This window comes from Cyrtonyx montezumae, unplaced genomic scaffold (genome assembly GCF_038088225.1).
Source record: "Cyrtonyx montezumae isolate F1298 unplaced genomic scaffold, pur_monq_1.0 scaffold_7, whole genome shotgun sequence".
Classification (NCBI taxonomy): domain Eukaryota; kingdom Metazoa; phylum Chordata; class Aves; order Galliformes; family Odontophoridae; genus Cyrtonyx; species Cyrtonyx montezumae.
Genome location: NW_027072078.1, coordinates 916925 through 942058, shown reverse-complemented (window position 1 = coordinate 942058; position 25134 = coordinate 916925). Strand labels below are relative to the sequence as shown.

Here is a 25134-nt window from a genome sequence, read left to right as displayed (position 1 = left end):
ATTAACATGGGACCTCCCCACTCACTGCCTGTCCCCCACTTTTCAGAACAACAAAGCAAGTCACCTCCCAACCCCCCAGGGAGATGTGGTTAAAACAGCATGTTCTGCTATTTCTGGACCCAGCATTCCCTGGGTCCATCCCAAACTCACAGGTGTAACCTGAGCCACTACAGTGTGCAATGCTACAACGGATAACATTACAGACTACAGTTCATCATCAGTCATGCTAACAGCACTTCAGATCTATAGAAAGTATTTGCCTCTTTGGCAAGTTCTTATTTTCAGTACCACCCTGTCTCACCTCTGGAAAAGATGACATGGGACTCTTGATCAATGAACCAGTGACAACTGGAGTGGAGACTAGGGACTGGGGAAGGTAGAGAGGTAAGCCCACAATGTCACCAAGGGGCTCAATGTCCTCAGCTAGATATTGGTGCAGCTGTTCTTCAAATCTGGAAAGAAAGGTCAGGAGTGCCAGTCAGACTGCAGCCTGGCTTTGCTCTTGCAACCAGTGGGTAAGATATGAGTTGGGAACTCAAAGGTGTCACAAAGAAAGAACCAAAGATAGCAGCCATTTCCAATACACTCAGCCCCCACTGCTACTACAAAAGTACATTACTGAAGGATGTGGCCAGAAACAGCCTAAGCAAACTGAAGGCTTCCAACTGATAGAGAAAGGAGGAAAGTCTTGGGCCAACCTCAAGAACTCTAGTTCTCTGGCTCTGAGACCTGGCAGTGTCAAACCAACATTCCCATGAACTTAAACATCTTGAACACAGTCAGTGTTTAACAGCCTCTAACTGCACTGCTTTAACATTAGTAGCTTGATTGACCAATTTCCAATCCTTCCTCTTATTCCACTTATTTCTATCATGCTGGACTGCTCCTGCAACAAAAGTAAGAACTAGTAGGGAACTGGACTAAACTTCTGTGCTCAAAGAATATGAAAGCAGAGCAGAAAACAAGCCCAGACTCCTAGTACTGCTGGACTTCTGCTTCCCAGTGAGTACAGGTTCAAGATTGCTAACAACCCTGGACTGAAGCAGCAAGGATAGGATGGTGCTCTGATAACTCACCTCCTGCTTTCCATTTTCTCCAGTTGCAGTTGAGTTAACAGATGCTCTGGGAGGTCCTGGACTGAGGCTGAGAGTTCATCTGCACTGGAAACATTCCTTCCTTGCCCTGACAGTATGCTCATATCAGCACCATGCTGATCTGACATGGAGACCATACAGGGTTTCTTAAAAGAGACAGGAGATTTTACCCTTGACCTGGAATGGAGAGAAAGAAAACTTACTAAGAGTTTGTGGGTTTTTCCCTACTAGCATGAAAATTCCAGGGAGGAAGAAGTGACTGCTAGGAGATGTGATCTCAGTGTACCCCAGACTAACAAACCATCACTGGGAAGTGGGATTTGAGAGAAGCTGACAGAGGGTTGGGATTCAGTCCAGTGAAGTATAGCCACCCACTCTGAATGCAGCTAGAGAAGTGAGCTCTTGAGAGCTCTCAAATCTGTTAATACTACACAGACCGATAAATCTAAGGGCAACCACCACGCTCAACCTTTAGCACCTTCTCTTACCCCTGAGACTTTCCTGAAGTCACCCCAAAAGTTGAGCACAAAGTCTCCTTTTAGACTCAAAAGACTATAAAGTTAATATGCAATTGACAAAAAAAGTATAACTGCAAACCATCTAACAGGTCCTGGCCACAACCAAATGTAAAGAATAAGGCACTACCAAATACAGGGTACTCTTATTATTTTTATCCCTATGGTTTTCCCCTACACTTCACACCATTTTTCTTCCATGTTCCATCACGGAAAGATCTTAGACAAGTTTAATTCCAAAGCCACAGCAATGATTTCTTTGTCAGAACTTCAGTTAGGACACTCAGAACAGCTGCCCCAAGCAAAATCCCATTTCTCTGAGAGGAATAACCCTAAGAACCACATCCACTTACAGTCTAAACTCCACACAGGTGCCCTCGTACACCACTTTGGGAAAATGTACAAAAGACCATTTTGAGAATGTCACATGCTGGCTCTCAGCACCATAGCACTACACAACTTTGACACAGGCCCTAAGTAACCTCACTGAAGTTCATTAAGCAGCTCTGGTTATGTAAGGGACAACCAGATGCTTTCCAAACAGGCAGTGTCTTCCTCACCTCTTATGGCCCTGCCGGATCTCCTCCTGTGTGCGTAGCATGGCTTGTTCCCATGAGAAAGGGAGAGTGAAGTTCTTTAAATGTTCCTTGAAGAAGTACACACGAATCTGGCCGTCTTCACTTACTGCTTCTGTGAACAAATCCCACACTCAATTCTATTGTTTGTTTATTAAGAGTACAGATTTTTCTGTGACAAGAAAAGTATTGAAAAGATTATCTGAGGGAAAACAGCACGATATCTTTCAAGTTACCCCTCACTGTACTCTGCATGTAGAAAGGGGTGGTTTGCAGTGATTTACTGTTCAACACACCACATCACTGGGAATGACTAAAAAACACTCATCTTTATTTATAAAATTCTTATGCATCTAAGCTCAGTTAAGGAGCCATCTCAAAGCAGGCTGCCTAGAATTAAGCCCAAGAGGACACAGAAGTAACCCTGCACGCTTTATATTTTAATTAAGCAGAATTTGAGATACAAACTTCATAGTCCCTCAAAGTGCTCACTATTGATGCAGCCTTCCATCTCAGATGGCCTAAGCTGATGTGGATTGTAACATCTATTCTTGACTTGTGGTTAAATTTAAATACCCTCTCCCACCAGGAGGACTTGAAGGACTTATTATGTTTCCACGTGGAGACAAACATTCTAATCACAAGCTCAAGTGAAGTCATTATCAACAACAAATACATACTCTAAACAGCAGAATGGTGTGCAGAGCAAGCACAGTGCCATTCTGCAACGAGAACAAAGATCAAGACCAGAGCTCCCTCTCTGCATAAAGGCACCATTGCCATGTTAATAAAAACAGCTATGCAGGAAGTGTTACCCGTGCTATAGAACGTATGATACCTGGTGCAACAGGCAGTTTGGGTGGTTTCCAGTCTCTCAGCTTATGATCAATGCATGTTGCCAGGATATCATCCCAAGGGATCTCATCAACAGAAGGTCCATCACCAGAGCTCCCCAACGGCCCATTTTTCCACTTCTGGAAAGTTTTGCTCAGCAGATTCTCCACTTGAGACTGGATCAGTGGTTGAGTATGGGAAGAACTAGCAATCTGAGATGCATACTGAAAAATCATGTGGCAAACAGGATGCCAAGGAGCTAGAAGAGGAAAAAAAAAAAACAACAGTAACAGCAACAACAAAAATCCACCAAATTAGACTGCAAGAATCTGTGACAGAATTAGACTTGCAAGCTGACAACTCAACACGGAGCAGGCACATCAGAGAGGAAATGAAGTGCTGCAAAGAGGATACTGCAAAATTAAGTACTTACCACCTGATGGAGGCAGATCTAGGTATGGGATCTGGAAGGACAACACAGCCTTCTTCAGCCAAGCTAGGTGATCAGGCACGTTCCAATGCAGGTGGGGCAACAACTTGCTACCCCCGGGCTCTGAAAATTCGGCAACAGGCCAAGACAAGTCACAAAGATGCTCTGAGGAGACCATCTCAGAAAGAAACTGGAGCACACTGTTGTACAGCTCTATGATGACCCCAGGCTCCTGAGATGGAAGGCCAGCTAAACGTCTCTCCCTCCAGTCATGGTAGAAGCGTTTGCCAAATTCAGCATCGATGCCATCCTCAATGTACTCCTGAAGGGTCTGACTGCAGAGCTCAAGGGAGGCTGGGCACTGAGAAATCAACCAGCCCACAGCTGCAGTGATCTACGACACAGAAAGCAGAGGTGGTTGGAAAGCCCACTGCACAGGGATGCTGAGGATTCAGTCCTGCAATCTAACATTTGATAGAATGTGATCCGAGATACTACGCAGCAAAATTCAAATAGATTGATGTGAATCAGTCTCCAGGCCACTATTCACAAACACATCAAACTGAAGGATGAAGCGAGGCTGTCCAAAGAGTACTGCACAATCTTTCATTGCACAAGGCATCCTCCAATCCCATCCACTGAAGATGGGTCAACAGAAGGTGACCTCCTATCAGCCAAGAGTGCTACGCTCTGCATTTCAGGACTGGGAACATCAGGTAAAGAGGCTTACCCACTGCCAGCACTCTTCTGTTAAGCTGAAACTGCAGCCCTGCTAGGCAGCATAGGTAGGGCATGCAAGAATGGATTTACACACGCCACCTATTTTAGTTTGTGTCATTTCCATTATTAGAAAGAACAAACATCATCTGTGAAGCAAATGCCAATCCTCATCGGTTAAAGGAATGCAGTCACCAATAATGGAAGAAGTTGTAGGCCAGTTCTGACTCCAACTGCAACAGCTGCTAACGAGCACTTGATTCCAGCAAATTCAGGTACACAAGAAGGCTAGTATAAGATTTTTGATCAAAAACTACAGTAAAGAAAATGTAACAGAAAACAATATTCCATTACATCAGACTGCTGCAATTCAAACTACAGAAAATGTAACCATACTCCTTACACAGCATTAGTAAATTAAGAAAGGTTAATGATTAGCTAAGCTGGTCTTCTTACCCTTCTGGTGCCTTCTAAGTCACTGATAGAACCTGGTAGCTCAACAATGATGTAGTCTGAAATAAGTTGGGCTGAAATCAAGTCCTGCAGCATTAAACCTAAACAAATAAATAAAAACCAAAAAAAAAAAAAAAAAGTAACTCATATACACTGAGAGACAACAGATGGTTATCTCCTGCTCTGACCAAGTCTCACAATCTGCCTTCATTCACTGCATGGCTTCCCTCTCCATCCTTCCCCTAGACTTTGAGGATCAAACACTGTGCACAGGAAAACTGAAGAAGAGTTCATCAGTTTCCATACTGATCAAGTGTTAAGGTCTCTGCATTTACACCAAAGCCCTGTACTTCACAGTCACAGCTTTTACTGTGCTGTGTATCTGAGGCTGCACTAGACTGGACACAACTGCTCTGGCTGCAGCACCCCTCAGCATTCACATTATTTACATGCCTCTCAAAAAGCAATCACATACCTTCTTCAACTTCTTTCTCTGTGGCCTCCTCCTCCTGACTGGGAACTAGAACCAGAAGTGGAACTATTGGGTGGAAAGGTTTGACCTGAAGTAACTGTTTCAACTGCAGCAAAGCTGAGAGCCAATAAACATCTTCTTCTGCAACATCTTCACTTCTAACCCGAGGGGGCAGGAGAAGAATGAGACCACTGGTTCCAAGCAAATCTTTTTGTGTATTGGATGCATCAAGCTCACAGTCAGAGAGCACACCATTTACCACCTACACAAGTAACAAAGGTGACAACAGTAAGGCAGCTGAAGAGCAATTTTCATAATAAAAACTGCAGCTTGTTATCATTAGCATACAGCTTTGACATTCAGTAGCTCTACAAAACCTCAATGAATTGTAAGAAGTATCTCCAATAAATGCAGGAGAACACACAAGTGCACTTCAGCACCTGTGCCAGCATCAGAAATTGGTAGGATTGAGGTTAACTGCTAAACTAAATTTAGGGAGGCATTTACTCAATGGACTGGAAACAAACAAAAAAAATCCACACTTTTTTTCTCTGTAACTTTACTACAAGCCCATTCCTCCCAATGCCACCATCTCTCCATCAGACAGGACATAGTATGAAAACCTTCCACATGACATTCACTGGAAAAGATCTTGCATGTTATGTCCTGTCAGGTATCACAAGTCTGGTCTCACTTACCTTAACACACACGCTGACTTTGATGTTTCTGCTCCCTTGTACACCAGAAGAATTAAACAATGTCAGTGTTTGAATTCTAACTTCTGCACGTGAAGCATCTTTCTTCCAGCTTTCGTGTTTCATGAATTTGGCCTTCAACCAATCTATCAATATCCTAGCAAACAAAAAGAAGTGTTTTGATTTCATAATAAGTGGCATTGTAAGGTTTTTTTTAAGCACCGTTTTAATTAAGTTAGAGTTTGTCTATCAGATCTCCTGAAATTCTCCATACCACTACCCAGCTAAAGGTTTTGTGTTTTCAGTGTGAGGAAAAGCAATTCACTGAACATACAGGAGAAGATACAGACCGCTGCAGTTAATTCTAGCTTCACTTTTATTTCACTTGGAAGGAAAAAAAAATAAGTTTTGTAGGAAAAAAGTATACATCAAGGACTGCATGCTGCTACCCTTCTTCCATTCCACCAACATGCTTGAAAAAGAGACCCTGAAATCAACACTTCTGCTTACCTGCTGGGGTCATCCTCTGCATATTCATCATCATTTGGCAAAATCAATAGCACCTTCCAGAAAACCTGCTCTTGTTGAACTGGAATATGTTCAGCAATTAATGAAGCAAGATCCAGGGGAGTCCATGCTAAATCACTAAAAGAGAGACAGAAGCTGGTTAAAAAAAAATCCCCCAGAGCTGCTTTTCTTGCCTAGTTATGCTACTGCAGCTGGTTACTGTCTAATTCAAGAAGGTCTGAAATTAGACTTTATCCTTTAGCAAAGACCAGATGCCTTGAGGAACTACAGTTACCAAGTCTGTTATCTCAGCCTTATTTTGGGGACTGTGATACCATACAGATATTCACATCTAGACTACTTAAATATCCTGCTCCAAAAAACTCACAGGGCACCAGAGTGCATGACAAGTTATGAGAAAGCAAGTGTCTTGCTGCACATTAAAAACCTACATCAACTCCCTTGTGCCACAAGCCAGGTTGGTAATGGCTTATACTCCTCTTTATGGCTCATAATCCCCTAACACTGTCCAGATCCTCACCCTCACCCCCCCCCCCCCCCCCCCAGCAAGAGGAGTAAATAAATAAACAAACAGTACTAATTTGAAAAAAGCATCCACATATACACCCCAGATTCTTCAGGTTACACTCGTGGCAATGGGATCAGAGGGCCCAACACTTTCTAAAGTTTACTATCCATTTCCCTTTTCTGGAAAATATTTACAGAATCAAGGCTGCAAGTAGACACTGAAGTACAGTTTACCACTCTGCAGTGACAATTCCAAGTTCCACAGCATTAGTTGCAATTTTTGTAGAAAGAAAACAAGGATCAAATGCCAACATACCTTAACAACTGCTGATAGAAGTGCTGAACTTTGATTTCATGCACTGTCTTGTTTCTCAGCCAATTCAGTCTGAAAACAAAAGATTCTTGGTTGTGAATTTTTGGAGTAAAACTGGAATTCTAGCTAGTCAGAGAACATTAAGACCTGAGGAATACTATAGATGCTTTAGAAAGATGCAGTTAGTGGAAGAATTATTTCATTAGGTTTGAGTCTTTATTGCAAAACACCACAAAGGAAGATGACTCCCACAAAGTGTTAACTTCCACAAAGGAAGAAGAGAACTTGCTTTCCAAAACTCAAGATTGCCTTCTGCTGTCAAAAATATCCTTACCTTGTGCAAGAGACTCCCAGCTTTCCTCCATTCCCCATGTCTACAATCCTCTTGCATAAGTTCTCCATGGTTATAGGCCACTCAGCACTGGGGGATAGGGCTTTCAGTTTATTTTTTGGATCCATGCAGCACGGAGCAGCTGGAAATGCCCTCATTTGACGTTTCAGCTTTGTTCGAGCTGCCACTGCCTCCCTCCACCTTCAGAAGAAAATAAATAAGGTCCTGTTAATTAAATATTTTGCAGTCCAACAGGGTTCTGGTCTTTGCTCTTCAGATAGGATCAGGTTATCAGTCTGAGTCTGCCCAGGGGAGACAGTGAGGTGGTACAATTGCACAGAGCTGTAAACTCACAGCTCAGCACTGAATGAGACCCACCAACCATACAGGTTCAGCAGCCTAAAGAGTCAGCTTGATGCTCCATCAAAAAAAAAGAAAAGGAAAAAACAAAACAACTGAAAAGAGACAGGGGCCTTCTGCTTAGCAAGCCACACTTTCTTTCAGTGGTCAGACAGATCACAGAATGAAAGAAGGACTGCCCTCTTCCATCTCATCCACTGCACATTTATCCAAACTGTAACCCAAGTGCCCCTCCCTCCAGGCAAGAGTTCAACTACAGCTTTCCTTCTCCATTTTCAGCATGCTTATGCCTAGCACATATAAAAGTGTTTTGGCTTTCTGGGTTTGATTTTTTTTAAACATACAATCAGTTACAGTTTTTCAAGAGCTTACTGGAAACACCTACAACTACTAAAATCAAAAGAAAAAAAACCAAAACACTTGCCTCTTTCTTGCTCTGTTTTTAATGAGCTGCCTTCACAGGTATTTTTGGGACATATTAAAGTATTCCCATATTCCTATATCATCCAGTTGTCTCAACTGCTACATGCATTTTCTCCATCCCCCAGATACCTTTAAGCTCTTCCTTACCCTTCCCTATGCCATTGAAGATGATTTACATTTGTCCTGAAGAGACACCAAACCTAATTTCAGGACAGAAAGAACTCAGCAAGGGAAGGTGTTCCTCAGATAACAGCCTGCTGCTTCCTCCTCAGCAGTGAAAAAACATCACCTGAAATGCACCTCCACCTGGCCACACTGGGGCAGCACAGGAAGAAATGAACCTCTGCCTTGGAGCACTACTGGGCACTCAGCATACATCCAGAAACAAGCACCCGATACAGAGAATCCAAGGAGAAATTATAACACGTTTCTAGAAATAATGAAGCTGAAATTTTCTACCAAGATCATTACTTCACACTAATGAGGTGTGCTCCCCTCCCTACATATAACTGAGCAACATCAGAGGCTGGCAATAAGAACATAAGGCAACCCTTACAGTGCAGCCAAGCAGACAGCAAAAGCTGTTTCAAAAAACCCATAGCTGTTTAAACCCTATTAGCCAGTTCCTGTCCGTGCTCCTAAGAGAAGTAGTTCTGTCACAGGATGGCAACTCACTTTTGCAAATATTTGCAGAAACACTGGAGCTCCTGAATGGTTTCCTTTGCAATCTGGAAAATCTCATCCTCCAGGAAGAGATCCATGACCTGACCACAGACTTCTTCTGAACATCGGGCAATGCGGGCTTGCTGGTCTCTTTCTAAAGCACACCTAATTCAAAACAAAACTTTTAGTGAGGCAAAGGTCAGAAAAGGTACTAAAACAACTAGCTCAGACATAGACAGTATCAACAACACAGCTAACAAAGAGGAAGGTTTTTCCACCTTTCTACCCCGTGGCAATATTAAATAAGGGCTGCAATTAAATCTGAAGTTATTCAAATTTTACACCCATCACAGGCTTCCAAAGAAAAGTCTGCAAGAGGAAAAGTCCACAACAGAGCTGTAAGGGAGACCAAATGAAAATGAGCAGCCAGACAAGGGGCAGCCTTGTCCACGAGAAAGACTATCATCATCCCCACCCTGGAGGAATGCTACTACAAAGGCAAACTGCTATCATTCTGCATGGTCAAGTACACTTGCCCTTTCTTTAAATTAATTTAATGGAAGAGGAGCTTGGAGGGAGCCAAGCAAGGAGCCCAGCGTTCCCCGATAAACTATTACCCTTTATAAAGCACCTACAGCAAAGTATAGCACACAGAATGTTATACTTACTTTAATTCATTGGCTGAAGCTTCTTGAACAGTCTCATTTATTACTTCTTCCATTAGCTCCATACTCACCAAGTGACTCAACTGCTTTATTAACTGTTCTCTTTCCTGCCTTTGCCTGGAAGGACAGAACAGAGATTCACATAAGCAGAAACCAGCAAACCTGCCACTTAGTTACTTACATGCAGCCTAAGACCTACAGTTAATTCATTAGTTCTTCTCTAAAAATAAATAAATAAATAAATGAGAGAATTTAGCTTGCACAGAACCAAGTCTCATTAATATAAGTAAAATCTGGGCTATTTCTTACTCAGTAAGCTACAGACAAGTAGCTCTCTCAGAAGAAAAAGCTTATGTGTACAGCAGGGCCAGGAAGCACCTCCCTCTCCCTGGAAGCACCAGCTGATTACAAGTTCCCAAACAATCCCATCAATGATTTTCACAGTGGCTCTGTGAGGTTAAAAAAAATACTAACTAGCAGATCCCCCAAGAACAGGGAAGAGACAGCCTGAGCGATCCCATGGCAGCTCCAAGTAGCACAAACTGAGCAGCACTGATAGGTGACAGAGGCACGAGACCTGGGCACACACATGAACACTCAGGTTGACACCTGCTGTCCTTACAGTACGTGAAAGTAGATGCAGCCCACCCCGCCAGGCAAAAGCAACAGCTCACCTCTCCTCCTCCACTCTGCGCCTTTCTTCCTTCACACGCTCCCTTTCCGCATCAAGCACGGTTACAGCGACTTGCTGGAGGACTTCCTCCATCACTTCAGCCACCAGTTCCTTCATGGTGACCTCTGAGATGCTGTGTGGAAACAGAATTCTCTTTTTATAGCAAGTTTTCAGTCAAAGCCTCAAAGAGAAGGCAGCATACCCCATGCCCTCAGCCAGCAGTGAACTATCACTTGTACACTCCCCTCCCTGCAGCAGGGCACGGGGGAAGACAAACAAAGCCAAGAACACTGGTGGAACGGAGATAAAGACAGCTTCACTTAGTAAGTGAAGGAGAACAACAAAAAACACATCCAAGAACACTCCACACCTCCCACAGGCAGACCTCACTTACTTAATCCAACTTAAGACCTCAACTTAATCCAAAAAATACCCCACCTCCTTTCTCAACCCCAGTTTTATGGCTGAGCATGACATTAGGCAGTACTGAATATCTCGCTGGTTTCCTGGGGTCAGTTGTCCTGGTTCTGTCCTCTCCCAGCCGATTTTGTGTCCCTCCCTCCAGTCCCCTTGCTGGCAGGAGGGTACAAAAGCTGAGAAACTGAAATGTCCTTGGCTCTGTGCAGCACTGCTCAGCAATAACTAAAACACTGCTGTGTTATCAACATTGTTTTTCTCCTACAGCCAGAACATAGCATCATATCAGACGCTCTGAAGGAAAAGTCAATTTCAACTCAGCTAAAATCAAGACCCAGTACTTCTGTAACCTCAGGATCTACACACTGCCAAGCAAAAAAACTTTTCACATGAAGACTTTCATTGAGATCGAGATTTCTTAGTATAGGAGAAGATATAAAATCTCCACATGGACTCAGATTTTAACTTACTTTTAACTTTGGTGGGAATAAACAATAGGAAACAATCAGAATAAAACTCGACTTCTGCATTTTCTTTCTCTGAATAAAGAAAAATAATAAAGTGCCAATACAATAAGCTACCTTGCTAGTATAGCAGCTTATTAAGTGATTAGGCACCTTCCTTTCCTACACTTTTATTTAGAGGGAGACAGACACCCCAAATGCCTTCTGGCCACACTGCAGCTGCATACCCCACTCCACAGAAGAACAGGAACATGGGTGCAGCTTTCTGGGAACAGTGATGGCCAGCAGAGGAGCAGCAGCTCCTCCTGTGATACAGCTCAAGGCAGTGTAACACATCGCTCTAAGGCTGCCCTTCTTGGGCATAACAAAAGACTGGAGTCTCTTCTCTGTAGGATTTGTCACTGTACATCAGTCCATCCAGGTTCCTGCAGAGCAGGCAAGTAGGTAGGAAATTCCAGTTGCTTGGATTTAGACCTACTGTCTAAGAACTGAAATGGTCCTCATATTAATATCAGGAAACACCATTTACATCTCATGATCTAATGTTGGGACTTAATGCCAAGGCTGTGGGTGCCTCTGCCCAAGTCTGGGCTGGTGTGATCTAGTGTGGGCAACCAATACACTGAGAACAGGACACTGAACCACAGACACCTAGATGCTCCTTCCCACTACAGCATCCAGGAACCTATCAACTGCATTGGGAAGAAGCACTGAATTAGAGAAGCAGCCAAATCTGGACTTCATTCCTCTTGCTTTCCTTCCAGAACACATTCGCTGCTGCAGCAATGCTAGTCATGCAAAGGAAGGTTTGCAGAGATGTCTACAGTCAGATGAAACTAGTATGAAACCAAGAGGTATACAAAGAAACATTTGTTTTTTTCCCTTAACTGTATCAGTGAGACTTTCTCCACTACAGACCTTGCTTTACTTCATTTTATAACCTCCACACATACTGGCTCGAAGGGAAACTACAACTTTGATGATAAACTTTGGGAATACCAGCAATAAACTCTTTTTACCAGATAGCTGCAGTCACGTAATCTGCTCCTGCTCTGCCGACTTCTCTGCACTCTCCTTTGACAACGTCGTGCACGAGCCCATCCATGACCTCAGCAATATCCTACAACCCAGCAGAGGAAGAAGTTGAAGCAAACTGTAACACTGCTCATGACAACCTGAGCACAAACATGAACTGATTGTAATTGGCAACCACATCATCTTATTTCTACTTACAGACCAAACTAAAGGCATGAAGTACAACTGCCTGGAAATTCTAAAATTATTTTAAGAGCCATGCCCAGAAACAAAAGCAATCAAGCAGTGTCCCCTCTAAACGATAAGAGGTTCTGGACAGCAACCTGTAAGACCTCGGTTGCTTCTTATTGTATTTTACACTGTTTTCCCAAATTCTCCATCATAATTTTTGATTTCCTTACTGTATCTGTGTATACAGGCTGAGGCTTTGAAGGAAGAGGATCGGGCTGTACAGCAGATTGAGAAACTGTCTGTGCAGGAGGCAGCACTGCCATGAGAGGACGAGGTAACAGTGAGGGCAGAAGATGAACTGGTGGCTGGAGTCTTACTGATGGGACATCTAAATCCACACCTTTGCTTTCCACTTTTCCTTCTTTGTCAGGTGAGTCAGCAGAAAAAGGAAACATAAAGGAAATCCATTCAGTCACAAACAGAAGCTAAACTGTTCTTGTTGCTTGTTATCTTGCAAAGGAAGCTGGTCTGATAAGTCCCATTAGGTCATAAAAGCAAGCCTTCACTGTGGGTTTCTATCTTGAATAAAAAGGTAGCAAACTGACTTATAAAATATATGTATCAACATCTTATAAAATTCTCCAATATTAAAGTGTATACATCTCCACTGTAAGTCTCAGGAAAAGCACGCCACCTAGTGTCTACACATACATCACTTGAATAAAGAGGAAGCATCTGGTTTTTCAACACAAATAAAGTGTAAATTCAGCCAGCCTGAAAGAGCCCAAAGCACATACAAAAATCTGCAAGGTGAAAAACGAAGCTGGCCATCTGAAATAGATAACATATAGTAATTCCACCTACACTGATAAAACTAAGCTCATTTCCATCTGTGCATTCTCTGTTTGTTAATCATGATGTTTCTTAGCTGTCACAGACACCGAAGTACTTTTAAATCTAAACATACTTTAATGACACCCAAACTTGCATGCAAATTCAACTCATATGAGCAATGAACAATTTCTGCTTTGTAAAACAAAACAACAGACCTCTTGAGCAGCAACTAAAATGCACACTCAGTCTTACCTGCTGCTTCCATACTTGATTTTTGGTTACTACTGGCTTGATCTCCAATGGCACTTCCACCAATATATTTGCTCTGCCCATTGAAGCTAGACACAGGCACATGGTGAGGCACTGGTGGGAGCGGCCCGCCATTTACAACTTCCCCAACTGAAACTGTCAGCTTCTGACTGACAAACAGTGATTTATGAGGTTTGGGTAATCCATCAGGCTCCAGGAAAGCCGAGCGATTCAGTTCCACATAAGTACTGGGGGGAAAAAAAAAGAATTAAGAGTATATACTCAAAACCCCAGTAACCCGCACATTTTCAGCCGGACAGCTTGGTGGGGCAAAATGAGACATATACAAAGCACTCAGGATTGCTCCCTAGAGCATGGACATCAATCTCTGGCTACAAGCAAAATGGAGAAAGGGAGAGGACTGCCTTCAATGGCTATTCACCCAAGGCAGAGGACACAGCATCGACAATTCCAGGCTCCAACATGGACAACTCTGGCAAGCTTCCCTTTAACCTTTATTAACTGTATATTTACATCAACTACCTTCCACGCAACAGATGCCAGAGCTAGCTACAGAAGCCATTTTAAAAGCTGCAGTCTTCTTCCAACTCTGGCACCCTTCAGTTTTACTCACTCACTATTCCCAAGACAAATATCAACAGGAAACAGAGCACTAACTGCCATACTCATACTCTCTTCCTTCCTAAAACCCAGTCTGCATTACATAAGTTTCATCCTGCTCTACCTGAATCATCATGATGCCAATTTCTTCAGGGTATTCGTATGCTCACTTCCTTCAAAGCTGCAACTAACTTAGTGAAATACAACTGCAAGGTAAGAACCTATAATAAAAGTTTTCTTTGACTGAGTTATACAGATCTCATTTAAAGAGAAAGTCCCTTGAGCCCAATGGAGAACAAGCTTAATAGTCTTTTTCCTGGAGGAAATGTCTTTCTTGGTTTTGCAACTTGGAAGCTGGAAGCAATTTTGTGTCCTTGAAACTCTTCATCAAAAAAGGTCACGTATGAGTCCAAAAAGAAAATCAAATCTTAAAAAAAGCTGCCTGATGGAAAGGGACTTTGGTGTACTGATGGACAGTGGGCTGAATATGAGCCAGCAGTGTGCCCAGGTGGCCAAGAGGGCTAATGGCATCATGGCCTGGATCAGGAATGGTGTGGTGAGCAGCACTAGGAAGTCATCCTGCCCCTGTACTCGGCACTGGTGAGGCATCACCTCGAGTACTGCATTCAGTGTTGGGCACCTCAGTACAGAAAGGACACTGAGGTGCTGGAGCAGGTCCGAAGAAGGACAACCAGGCTGTGAAAGGCTTGGAGAACATGGTCTACAAGGAGAGACTGAAGGAACTGGGGCTCTTTGGTCTGGGGAAGAGGAGGCTGAAGGGAGATCTCACTGCTCTCTTCCAATATCTGAAAGGTGCTTACAGCAAGAGCGGGGTTGGTCTCTTCTCACTAGTGACAGGACAAGGGGAAATGGCCTTCAGTTGCACCAGGGTGAGTTTAGGTTGGATATCAGGAAACAATTCTTTACAGAAAGAGTTGCTAAGCACTGGTAATAGGTTCCCCAGAGAGGTGGTGGAGTCACCATCCCTGGATGAGTTTAAAAACCATTTGGATGTGGTGATCAGGAACATGATTTAGCAGAGGCTTGTTAGAGTTAGGGCAGTATGGTTGAACTTGATGATCTTTAAGGGTGAAGATTCCCTTTTATTTACACTTACCCATCAGATACACTCAGGCCATAGTAACTTATAAAATCAGCTGCTTCCTCACAGTCTTTGAACAGTAGCATACGGACCAGGTGATCCAAGGGAAACACTGTACATCTTTGAGTGCTCACAGTGTAAGCAATATTGAGAGACTTGAGAGCATCTTTACGAATCTGGGGTTAAAAAAAAAAGTCATAAATAAACTACTAAGTACCCTCCAAACACAAAAATCATCTTTAAAACAAAGCAACACTTGTTATCACAGAATGGCTTGGGTTGGAAGGAACTCCAAGGATCATCAAAAGTCCACACCTCCCAGTCACAGGCAGGGCCACCAACCTCCAGGCTAGACCAGGCTGCACAGGGCCCCATCCAACCTGTGCTTGAGCACCTCAAGGGATGGAGCATCCACAGCCTCCCTGGGCAGCCTATGCCAACACCTCACCACTCTCTCTGTAGGAACTTCCCCTGATATCCAATCTAAACCTTCCCTCCTTGAGCTTAGTCTCTGTTAACAAACATCCACATAAACTACTATTTAGATTTAGCTTTAAGTGCTGTGCACTTGCTTTCCAGATTGCATGCTTCTTCGATGCTGCTCATTCTGAGCATATCCCCTCACAAGTCCTGAGCAGGAGAAATAGTTTACAAGGGCTTCTGAAAGCACAAGTAGTATTTGCCTTTTATAACTGGGTAGAAAACTCATTTCACTCTTTCAAAAGTCTCATGAAATGGCATGAACAATCCTTTATAACATCAAAAAACTGAGTTTTTTGTTCTAAAATTATTTCCTCACAGAAGTCCCAGACAGTTTTACAAAATAACTATACACACACATACATATACACCACCTTTCTTTTTCTTACCTGGTTGAAATAACAGTGTAAGAGGCATGCATTCAGATAGGAAGCTGCTTGCACTAATTTGAAAAACCTCACAAAGTTGTTGCTGTTTAGTGCAGCAAAAGCTTGAACTGCAAATCTAACTTCAGGGGAGTTTCTAACCTCTGGATGAAACTGTTGCACTTCCCTGAGGAGACAAAAACAGAAACAAACCTTTGGCAATAATATTAACAATCCCAGCTGAATAGCAACTTGTAACAAAACAGAGGCTGTAAAAGTCCCTAATTTTAATTCCAAGTTACCAATAGGTACAAGCTAAATTTGCCACAGCATTCAGTCATATTTTCTAATGATGCTCATATAATTAGCGTGTTATTTTTTTTAGGTACATCAGTCCAACTCGTAGGAAAGAAGGCAACTGGGAGGGTGAACTGAAAAGCAGAGTACAATCTACAAAATGTATTTTCCTTGACCCTGCTGAACACAGAGCTGTTAAGACTGCACAGTTTTCTTCTTTGTCCCTTAAAAAAAAAGATATACTTTTAACGACCTATCAAAAATAAAATAACATTATAACAGTATACTAGGACTTTGCTTTGGCAAAGCAGAGTGAAAGTAAGTTCATCATTTCCCTTCCAATTTGTCTGGACTTAATTCTAATTTCTTCCCAAATGCAAGAGAGAAACCTAGTGATATTCATCATTCCCACCTGAGAATATCGCCCTTGTTGAGATTCAGCAAAACATTATAACCTCTGAACTCTGCTTCACTTCTACAGTAAATTCCTTTGTTAGCCAGGTCCTGATACATCTCCTTCAAGCTCTGTAGGCATTTTGTCATGTTCTCATTGTTGATTTTGGCATCAAAGGAGGACATGGGCTCTTCACACAGGTGGTGAGCACAATGGATGTGAAAGCGAGTGCACTTCTCAATCAGAGACACCATCAGTGGGTTGCAGAGATGCTGCTGGGTTATATCCTAACCAGAACAAATAAACCATTAAATTCACTTTAAACTAAAGCTGAAAAGTAGTCATCTAATACTACCTTTGGAAAACTCATTTTGACAGTGCTTTGAGTCAGTTTTCATTTCAAATGCTTAAATTACTACTGCTTCATTTTTTACAACATAACGTGATTATTTGTTTTCTGCCATCAAACATTTCCACCTATTAGTTCTTACCTTCCTTATTCCACGAGTTCTGTTCCAGACAAAGTCATACCATTCTCGGTAGTTCCCTTCTCCTTGGTCCATAATGTTTGTCACTAAATAATCCATGGTCATGCTCAGCACTTCAGAGGGTCTCAATTCATGTGGCAAAGGTTCCTCCTGGTCTGCTGAAGACCTGCTATATTCCTTGATTGCTGCTGCATGATTTACCTGCAAGAAGCAGAGAAAAGAACTGAAAACCAAGGGGCCTTTTTTAATCTTTCAGGAGGATTTCATCACAGGCATGCCTCTACTTTAGCAAGGAACAGACTGCTAAAAGTTTTTCCAGTTTACACTGACAGCCCAAGTCGGTACTGATAGCAAACATTTTATTTTACAACAGCAGCTGACTTGGCAATCTAACTCATCACCTTAAGGACCCACACACCACTACCACAACTACAAATGTAAGAGCCTGTCTGGAACTAAACACAAAAGGTTACTCTAACAGTTAATCACCAATTGTCTAGCATTCTTATTTTACAATGACAATAGAAAGACAGGTTAAGGAAACAGCTCATGGAATTTGCCACTAGAATTAACCCTGTAATCAGCTAAGCAACATGCACAGCTCTGTATAAGGAGCAAAGGAACAGATGAGCTGAGAACAGCAAACTCCAGCTCACAGAGGGCTCGTACCTTGTCAGATCCTAGAAGCAACTCAAAGACACTAAGCTGGTTTCTTGTCTCCCTCATATACCGCTCCTTTTCAGGACACATGTCTGGACAAGTGCCAACAATAGTTTTTGCTTTTCCAAGATCAGTCCTTTTTATTCGAGCTAAAAAACAAAAATACAAAATAAATTTGTAATGTTAAGCATCTCTCTTTTTGTTTTCATGACAAGTTATTTCCTTAATGGGCAGCCTGCAGCAGCACCTGCCTCAGGCTGAGGTCTGAACGCTGTTCAATGGATGGATGTCAAAATGCACACTGCCAAAAGCAAGGGTTCACAGATGTGGGCTCCCTAATGGCCTCTCCTTGAAGCATGACCAGCTGGAAATACACAATCACGAAGTTCCTCTGTGCTAGGACCTATCCCAGGGCTGTACTGCTCCTCTGGGGAAGCTTCTCATACTGCCCCACATGGATGTTGAGACTTTTGTTGACAATGCCAGTTTCTAGAAGATACCTGATGTTTTGTATCACAAAAGCCTATCCTGTTTCGTATTCTAACCAAGCACCAACAATTTCACAACTTCATTCTAAGCAAGAGAGCTGATATTTGTTGGTATTAAAAATAAAATCCTAAATAAAATAAGATCAGCTTTGAAAGATCACTAATAGGATGAAGTGATTTACAAAACAGAATAGTGAAACAAGTGAATATTTCCTGAAATAATGACCAGCTTTACTTAATAGTGTCCTTTTAGAGAAACACTGCTAGCCTTCAGTCAGCTTCCTTTGATGAACCTACAGAGGTGCCCTACGTGACATTCCCCAGGATCAAGAAAACCAAGACCCTGCACTTTACAAGGCAGGTACACATGACAGCCCCCAGTTACTTGGTGTGGCTCAATTGACCTTGTGACTTGAGGACAGCAGAACAAAGAAGGCAGATGAGTCCTTGTTCCTGTTGATTTTCTACCTGTTAGTAGTAGAGAGTGTTGTGCCATTTTGTCAGGACTCAAAATACACTCAAAAATATTGAGGAAATCATTCGAAGATGAACAATTCGCTATTTGTTGTAAGAAATATGTGTGCAGTAAGATACACAGACTTTGTTGTTCTACTAGAAATTACTGCATACAACGATCTACCCCAATAGAAAGGCATGAAGGGTAAGAACACAAGAATAAGAACAGTACCCTGTCGCATGATTTTGTCTCTTTGGTCCAAAAGGCGGTATCTTTCTTCAGATGTCTCTGCCACAACTCCCACCAGGTTACTCAGGGATGACAATGAAGCTCCCATGGCTTCCAAGTTCTGTCCTTCAGAAGTAGAATCAAACAGATCTGCTTCAAACTGCAGAGTCTTTCGAAGACCAGGCTTCTTTGCTGGAGAGCTAAAAATAAGATTTTTTTCAAGTATATAGCCATTAGCACCTGTTTCAGGTAACACCGTGTTTACCTGATATGCTGTCTTGTAAATAAAGTATATACCTATGTTCAAAGCTTGTAATGAGCTAATGCTAGCACCAGGAGTCAAATGTGCTTCACTCTGAACAAAGCCTCAGTCTTTGTAAAGTAGAAGTGATACTACCGAACCTGTCTGAGACTGGACAGAACCTGATGGCTGCTCTAATATTCTCACATCACTAAGGCCCAGCTGCTTGAATTTTGATCTAGGAACTTGTCTGCTCTTTGCTGTGGAAAAAAAAAAATGAATGTTTTCTATAGCAATGGAGATTGTTCAAAGATTTAGCAGACCTAGAAAAACATTTCTAATAAAGGAACAGGAATATCACTTATTTTATAATCACACAACAACGCAAACCAAATAACCATTGTCAAACTAGACAAATCATTAAGGTGCTACAGAAGAAGGTACAGAAAAAGCCTGCACCTGGCACAAAGCAGAAGGTCTATGCCTCACTATTATAGCTATCTCTCGTGTTGTAACAAAACCAAACCATAAAAACCTCCAAAAATATGCAGACTGAAGAAATAATAAGCCTTAATAAGCAGTCAGAAGCAGCCTTCTAACAAAATGTGATGTTTGTGACTGCAATTCAGCCAAAAAGACACATGCTTAAAATTTATGTGTGTCAGAAGATAGATGAAGCACACTCTCTCCATAAGAATATCACTACTCAGCACACATTGATCACTTCTCCTCACCCAGCCAGATACATTCTTAGAGAACACACATACAAACCTTCTACCAGGCATCACAGTGCTGGCAGAAGATCTTATCAAGGGTTTTCGAAGAGGGGAATGCTGGTAGTTTGGCTCTTCACTGCTTTGCCTTCCTTCATCTTCACTTGCTTTTTTCTCCTTGGATGAAAATTCTCTTTTTGCTGGACCTAAAGTGACATAAATAAATAAATATCAAGGTAGGCAAATAATTTTTGCAACAGCTTTTTGTTCCTAATCCCTAGTGGTGTGGTAATTGGCATTACTTGTGATGCTTCACTGCACTGGAAGTTGCACCAAGGAAGCTTACTAATTGCTAATTAGCTTCAGAGTTCAATAAAGAAAAAGCATTCTTGGAAGAAAAAAAAAAAGCCAATGCTAAGCAATAAATGCAATTATTCAGCAAATTGCCAATAAATGAAGCCTGGTCATCAAATTTTAATTCTTTTGAATCTAGGTTATAACTCACAAGTCACAGCTCAATACCTGGTGTCCCAGTCCAGCTTGGCTCAGCCTAGTTGCAGGACAAACTGATGAAAAACCATGAAACCTGGTACCTAACCCTTTTACCAACATGAACTACATTTGTCATAATGTTTTCAGTGCTCCTGAGGTACTTCAACAATTTATTTCACACCTCCCAAGTTCAGGCTGGGGTTGACATGCCTCTTTGAGAGAGGAGTCAATCAGAAAAAGAATAAATTCTCACCCAGTTGGATTTCTCACTCACTCTCAGATTAGGTACTATAGAATACTGCCACTCAGATTTATGCAGACCTTAATGCCAAAATAAAGTGACAAAAGAATCCTTACAGCTGCTGCTTTGAGATATTTCTTCTCAGAAAAGCAACTCTAATGTGAGGGTAAGTTTCTGAGCTGGTCCAAGCTGTGGCAAGCCATTCACTTTGCTGGCATCTAAAATGTATCCTCAAGCCAGGAACTCAGAGCTAGAAACTCAACATTCATAAAATCAAAGGGAAGCAATTGGCAATTCAAATACTCACCTGGGGAGTGAATAGCCAGCACTAGCAACTCCTTTTGCCCAAATTTAAAGCAGAGGGCTGGCTATAGCCCGTTCCTGGCTCCTGCACCTCCTGGCAGCTATTCTCAGTTGGCAAAGGCACAGAAATAATTCTGGATGTAACGACATTCTTTAAAATATTCCCCTCCCTCTCCCCAGTACCAGTGCCATTACCCATTGTTCTACACATCACCTGCTCATCACATCAAGAAACACAAGACTTACTTGTTTTCTTCTTCTGCCAAAACGTCATTATGTCTTTGTGCAACTCTTTCGCCTTCTTTTTTGCAAGGGCCGCAGAGGCCTGAGAAAAAAAACAAAGCAGAACACAAGAGCCTGTTAGTACAACACAGGCCAGATTCTGCTGGAGAAACATGTACCAATTCCCACAGAACTTTATGTGCTGCCTTTTAACCTAGAATCGTGGAATTATTTGAGTTGGAAGTGTCCTTTAAAGGACATCTAGTCCATCTCCCTTACAGGGAGGCTCACAGCTCAGGTGCTCAGAGTCCAGTCAAGCCTGACCTTCAGTGTCTCCAGGGATGGGGCATCCACCACCTCCCTGGGCAATTTGTGCCAGCGCTTCACAACCTCTCTCCTGAGAGATCCATGCAGCTGGCAGGGCTGGGAAGGTCCTCACGAAAACATTAGTTTTCTAAGAGAGCTTAGAGCAGACAAGACTATCGGCCTCAGCAAAGCAGTGGCATTCCCAGCAAGCAGCTCACCCTGCCCTCGATGCCACCAAAAGCATGTAAGGAGACAGCAGCATCACTTCGGATGATGCATGACCCCAACCAGGAAACAAGAAGCTTGCTGTACGTTCAACTGCATGCTAACTGTAGAATCATCAGGGCTGTAAAAGGCCACGAAGATCATGCGGTCCAACTGTCAGCCCACCATCACTGCACCCCACTGACCACATCCCTCAGTGCCAGGTGTTTTCTTGAACACCAGCTGCCTGGACCGCCAGTTCCAACACCTCACCATTCTTCAGGAGAAGAGTTTCTTCCCAATATCCACCCTGTGCCACCGCCAGGCGCCCAGATTAACCCCCCCCTCCCCCGGCAGTTTCCAACACTCACATGGTCAAAGAAGTGGACGACGGCCATCTTCTTATTCCTGCGGGTCATGACCCGGCGGACTTTGACGAACTGCCCGAAGTGCTTCTCCAGCACCGTCCTGTCGTTGAGGTAGTCGGGGACGTTCTTGCACTGGATGGCCGTCAGCTCTGCGGGCGGCGGGCCGCCCAGGCCGTCAGCGCCGTCGCCGCCGCGGACCCCGCGCGAGGGGGCGACGGGAGCGCCGTCGGCGAGCCCGAGCCGCGCCGGGGACGGCCCCTCCCGGCCCTCGGCCGCCGTCTCCTCGCCTGGTCCCCGCTCGGGCTCGGCGCGCTCTCGGCCTTGGCTGCGCAGCACCTCCTGCAGCGTGCGGCCGAACAGGGCCCCGCCGCGAGGGCGGCTCAGCAGCACCGCGCGTTTCTCCGGCGGCGCGGCCGCCCGCCCGCTGCCCGCCGCCATCCGCCGCGGCGATCGCTCCCGCTCCTCCTTCCGCTTCAGCCCCTTCGGAGCCGCATCCTCTCCCGCGTTCGGCGGCGGCCGCGCACCCCCCTCCTCAGGGCGGCCGAGCGGCGGGGCGGGCCGCGAGAACGAGAAGCCCCCGCCGGGCGCAGGCTGCTCGGGGCACGCCGCCTCGGGCGCGAAGCCGAAGGGCGGCGAGAAGGTGAAGGCGGCGGGGCCGTCGGGCGCCTTGAAGCGGAACTCGGGCGGCGCGAAGGCCCCGCCCGCCGCGTCTCCCGTCCCGCCCAGGTTGGTGGGCGGCTTGAAGCTGAAGCCCGCGTTGCCCGCCGCCTGGCCCAGCCCGAAGCGCGGCGGGAAGGCGGGAGGGCCGCGGAACGGACCCCCGGCGTTCATGGCGGACGTCACCACCGCCGCCGCCGCCGGCTCCCCTCTCCGCTGCGGACCGGCCCCGCGCACGCGCCGTCGGGCCGGGCCGAGCGGGCGGGGCTCCGGCGCCATGAGCGTGCTGATCCGCAACGCGCAGCGCGCCGTTCCTGTGCGCCGTGTTCCGCTCCGTCGCGCCGTGTGCGCGCTGCGGGCCGCCCTGGGCGCCGCGCGCTTCGACGTGGCGGTGGTGTGCGCCGCGGACGGGCTGATGAGGCGGCTGAACGCCGTGTACCGGCGGCACCCCGAGCCCACCGACGTGCTGGCCTTCCCCTACCACTCGGTGTCGCCGGGAGAGCTCCCGCGGCCGCGCAGCCGCGACGAGTACAACCTCGGGGACATCTTCCTTGGGGTGGAGTGCATCCAGCGGCAGTGCCGCCGCGCCGGGGAGGACTTCGAGGGCGTGCTGATGGTGAGCCCCGCGGCGTGGATGGAGGGGGCTCTGGAGGCTTTGCGCTTTTCTGCTTGGTTTGCAGTTTCAGTCGAGCAGTGGGCCCGGGAGAGCCTCGTGACGTGCCAAGTGCAAGGTCTTGTAGCTGGGTCGTGGTAACCTGTCAGTGCACGCTGAGGGGCGTCAGGATGGAGCACAGCACTGGCAAAAAGGATGTTGGGGGGGGGTACTGGTGGATGGCAGCTGGACGTGAGCCCTCATGGCCCAGAAAGCCAGCCTTGCCCTGGGATGCACCAAAAGCAGCGTGGCCAGCAGGATGAGTGCTCTGTGCTGAGACAGCTCACCTGGAACACTGAGTCCAGATGGGGAGTCCTCAGTACAGGAGAGACACGGACCTGTTGGAGCACGTCCAGAGGAAGGTCACAAAAATACTCCAAGTTGCTCCCTAAGAGGACAGGCTGAGCGAACTGAGGCTGTTCAGCCTGGAGAAGAGAAGGCTGCAGGGAGATCTGAGGGCGGTCTTTCTATATTTGAAGAGGAGCTGTAAGAAAAGGGGACGGACTCCAGCAGAACCTGTTGTAACAGGACAAAGGGAAACAGTTAAAACTGAAAGAGGGGAGATTTAAGTTGGACTTAAGGAAAAAGGTTTTTTGACCATGAGGATAGGAACACTGGCACAGGCTGCCCAGAGAGGTGATGGGTGCCCCATCCCAGGGGACATTCAAGGTCAGGCTGAACGGGACTCTGAGCAATCTCATGTAGCTGTAGATGTCTCTTCACTACAGAGCAGTTGAGCTAGGTGGCCTTTAAAGGTCCCTTTCATCTCAAACAATTCTATGATTAATTAAAAACCTGTTTTTAATTATTTTAAAATTAATTTAAAATAACATACATGATTCATTCCAGCTGCACGCTGCTTCCTTAAGGGAAGGACAGAAGACTGCCTGCATCTTCCATCTCCCTTGAGGTCTAAGTTCAGCATCTGCACAGCCAGTGGCTTCTTGCCATAGCAGTGAGTGGAGCCCAAGGCTTTGGAGAAATGAGAAGCTTTGGCACTGATAAAAGAGCTACTGAAGTGGTGCAGAGTTAGTTTTGGCACTGTGTGTGGCACAACTCAGCCAAGTGAGCTGCCTGATACCAGTGGCAGCTATCTGTCACTCAACAGGAGCTGTTCTTGCCTGTACCAGTGAACTGTGATAAATGTTGGGAGTTATGTTTGTAACATCTACCCTCTGTTCTTTCTTCTTTGTGCAGGTGACTGCAGCCCATGGATTGTGTCACTTGCTTGGCTACCAGCACAATACAAAGGCGGAGTGGCAACAGGTACAACAGTGCCCTTGCCCTGGGAGGGTGCATGATGCCCAACTGTACCAAAGCTGAAAAGATTTCCCTTTATCACACCTCACGGGAGGGAGTGGCCCCAAGTCCTGCCCATCATAGAATCACAGAATTGTAGAGGCTCGAAGGGACCTCTGATGATCCTGTAGTCCAACCCCCACTGAAGCAGCCTCCCTACAGGAGATTTCCCAGGGAAGTGTCCAAGTGGGTTTGAATATCTCCAGAGAATAAGACTCCACCACCTCTCTGGACAGCCTGTTCCAGGGCTCTGCCACCATCCTGGACAGCCCTGACAAGCTGGGGCACATGTTAAGGTCACGCTGCTTGTCACACAGGTTCAGCTCCTGTGCTCTCCTTCTACAGATGTACCAGAAGGAAGAGGAAATCCTGGAGGAACTGAACCGGCTCACAGGCACCAGCCTCCGGCCCCTCACTGCTGGCCTCTTCTGAGGGAGG

At 45.0% G+C, this 25134-nt stretch overlaps 2 protein-coding genes across 3 annotated transcripts in view; one reads left to right on the top strand and one right to left on the bottom strand.

The window, feature by feature from the left end:
- The window catches only part of MCM3AP (minichromosome maintenance complex component 3 associated protein), a 102283-nt gene extending 79349 nt beyond the window's left edge, over window positions 1-22934 (bottom strand). Inside the window, exons 1-26 of one of the 2 annotated variants that reach the window (XM_065750730.1) lie at window positions 22092-22934; window positions 21235-21313; window positions 20011-20158; window positions 19002-19198; window positions 17835-17974; window positions 17169-17366; window positions 16696-16964; window positions 16011-16173; window positions 15157-15317; window positions 13422-13666; window positions 12566-12756; window positions 12149-12249; window positions 10250-10381; window positions 9579-9692; window positions 8923-9075; window positions 7468-7665; window positions 7137-7205; window positions 6296-6430; window positions 5789-5942; window positions 5094-5352; window positions 4622-4719; window positions 3452-3842; window positions 3023-3277; window positions 2170-2299; window positions 1077-1271; window positions 302-452 (exon numbers count right to left, since the gene is read on the bottom strand). In XM_065750730.1, coding sequence (XP_065606802.1) covers window positions 302-452; window positions 1077-1271; window positions 2170-2299; window positions 3023-3277; window positions 3452-3842; window positions 4622-4719; window positions 5094-5352; window positions 5789-5942; window positions 6296-6430; window positions 7137-7205; window positions 7468-7665; window positions 8923-9075; window positions 9579-9692; window positions 10250-10381; window positions 12149-12249; window positions 12566-12756; window positions 13422-13666; window positions 15157-15317; window positions 16011-16173; window positions 16696-16964; window positions 17169-17366; window positions 17835-17974; window positions 19002-19198; window positions 20011-20158; window positions 21235-21313; window positions 22092-22919 — 5154 coding nt within the window. In that variant the 5' untranslated portion in view covers window positions 22920-22934. Of the gene's footprint in view, window positions 1-301; window positions 453-1072; window positions 1272-2169; window positions 2300-3022; window positions 3278-3451; window positions 3843-4621; window positions 4720-5093; window positions 5353-5788; window positions 5943-6295; window positions 6431-7136; window positions 7206-7467; window positions 7666-8922; window positions 9076-9578; window positions 9693-10249; window positions 10382-12148; window positions 12250-12565; window positions 12757-13421; window positions 13667-15156; window positions 15318-16010; window positions 16174-16695; window positions 16965-17168; window positions 17367-17834; window positions 17975-19001; window positions 19199-20010; window positions 20159-21234; window positions 21314-22091 lie in introns of both variants that reach the window. The other variant, XM_065750731.1, reaches the window with a different exon arrangement.
- Window positions 22903-25128, top strand: YBEY (ybeY metalloendoribonuclease). Its single transcript, XM_065750790.1, has 3 exons — window positions 22903-23361; window positions 24595-24663; window positions 25042-25128. The coding sequence occupies exons 1-3, from the start codon at window positions 22918-22920 to the stop codon at window positions 25126-25128; spliced, it is 600 nt and encodes a 199-aa protein (XP_065606862.1). The 5' UTR covers window positions 22903-22917.
- The last annotated feature ends 6 nt before the right edge of the window (window positions 25129-25134 follow it).

What these genes read in the sequence shown, in the direction of transcription:
- YBEY (XM_065750790.1), top strand. Translation starts at nt 22,918, where the DNA reads ATGGCGGACGTCACCACCGCCGCCGCCGCCGGCTCCCCTCTCCGCTGC. An exon ending in ACTTCGAGGGCGTGCTGATG is followed by an intron (nt 23,362 to 24,594) that starts GTGAGCCCCGCG and finishes TTCTTTGTGCAG; the next exon opens with GTGACTGCAGCCCATGGATT. An exon ending in CAAAGGCGGAGTGGCAACAG is followed by an intron (nt 24,664 to 25,041) that starts GTACAACAGTGC and finishes CTCCTTCTACAG; the next exon opens with ATGTACCAGAAGGAAGAGGA.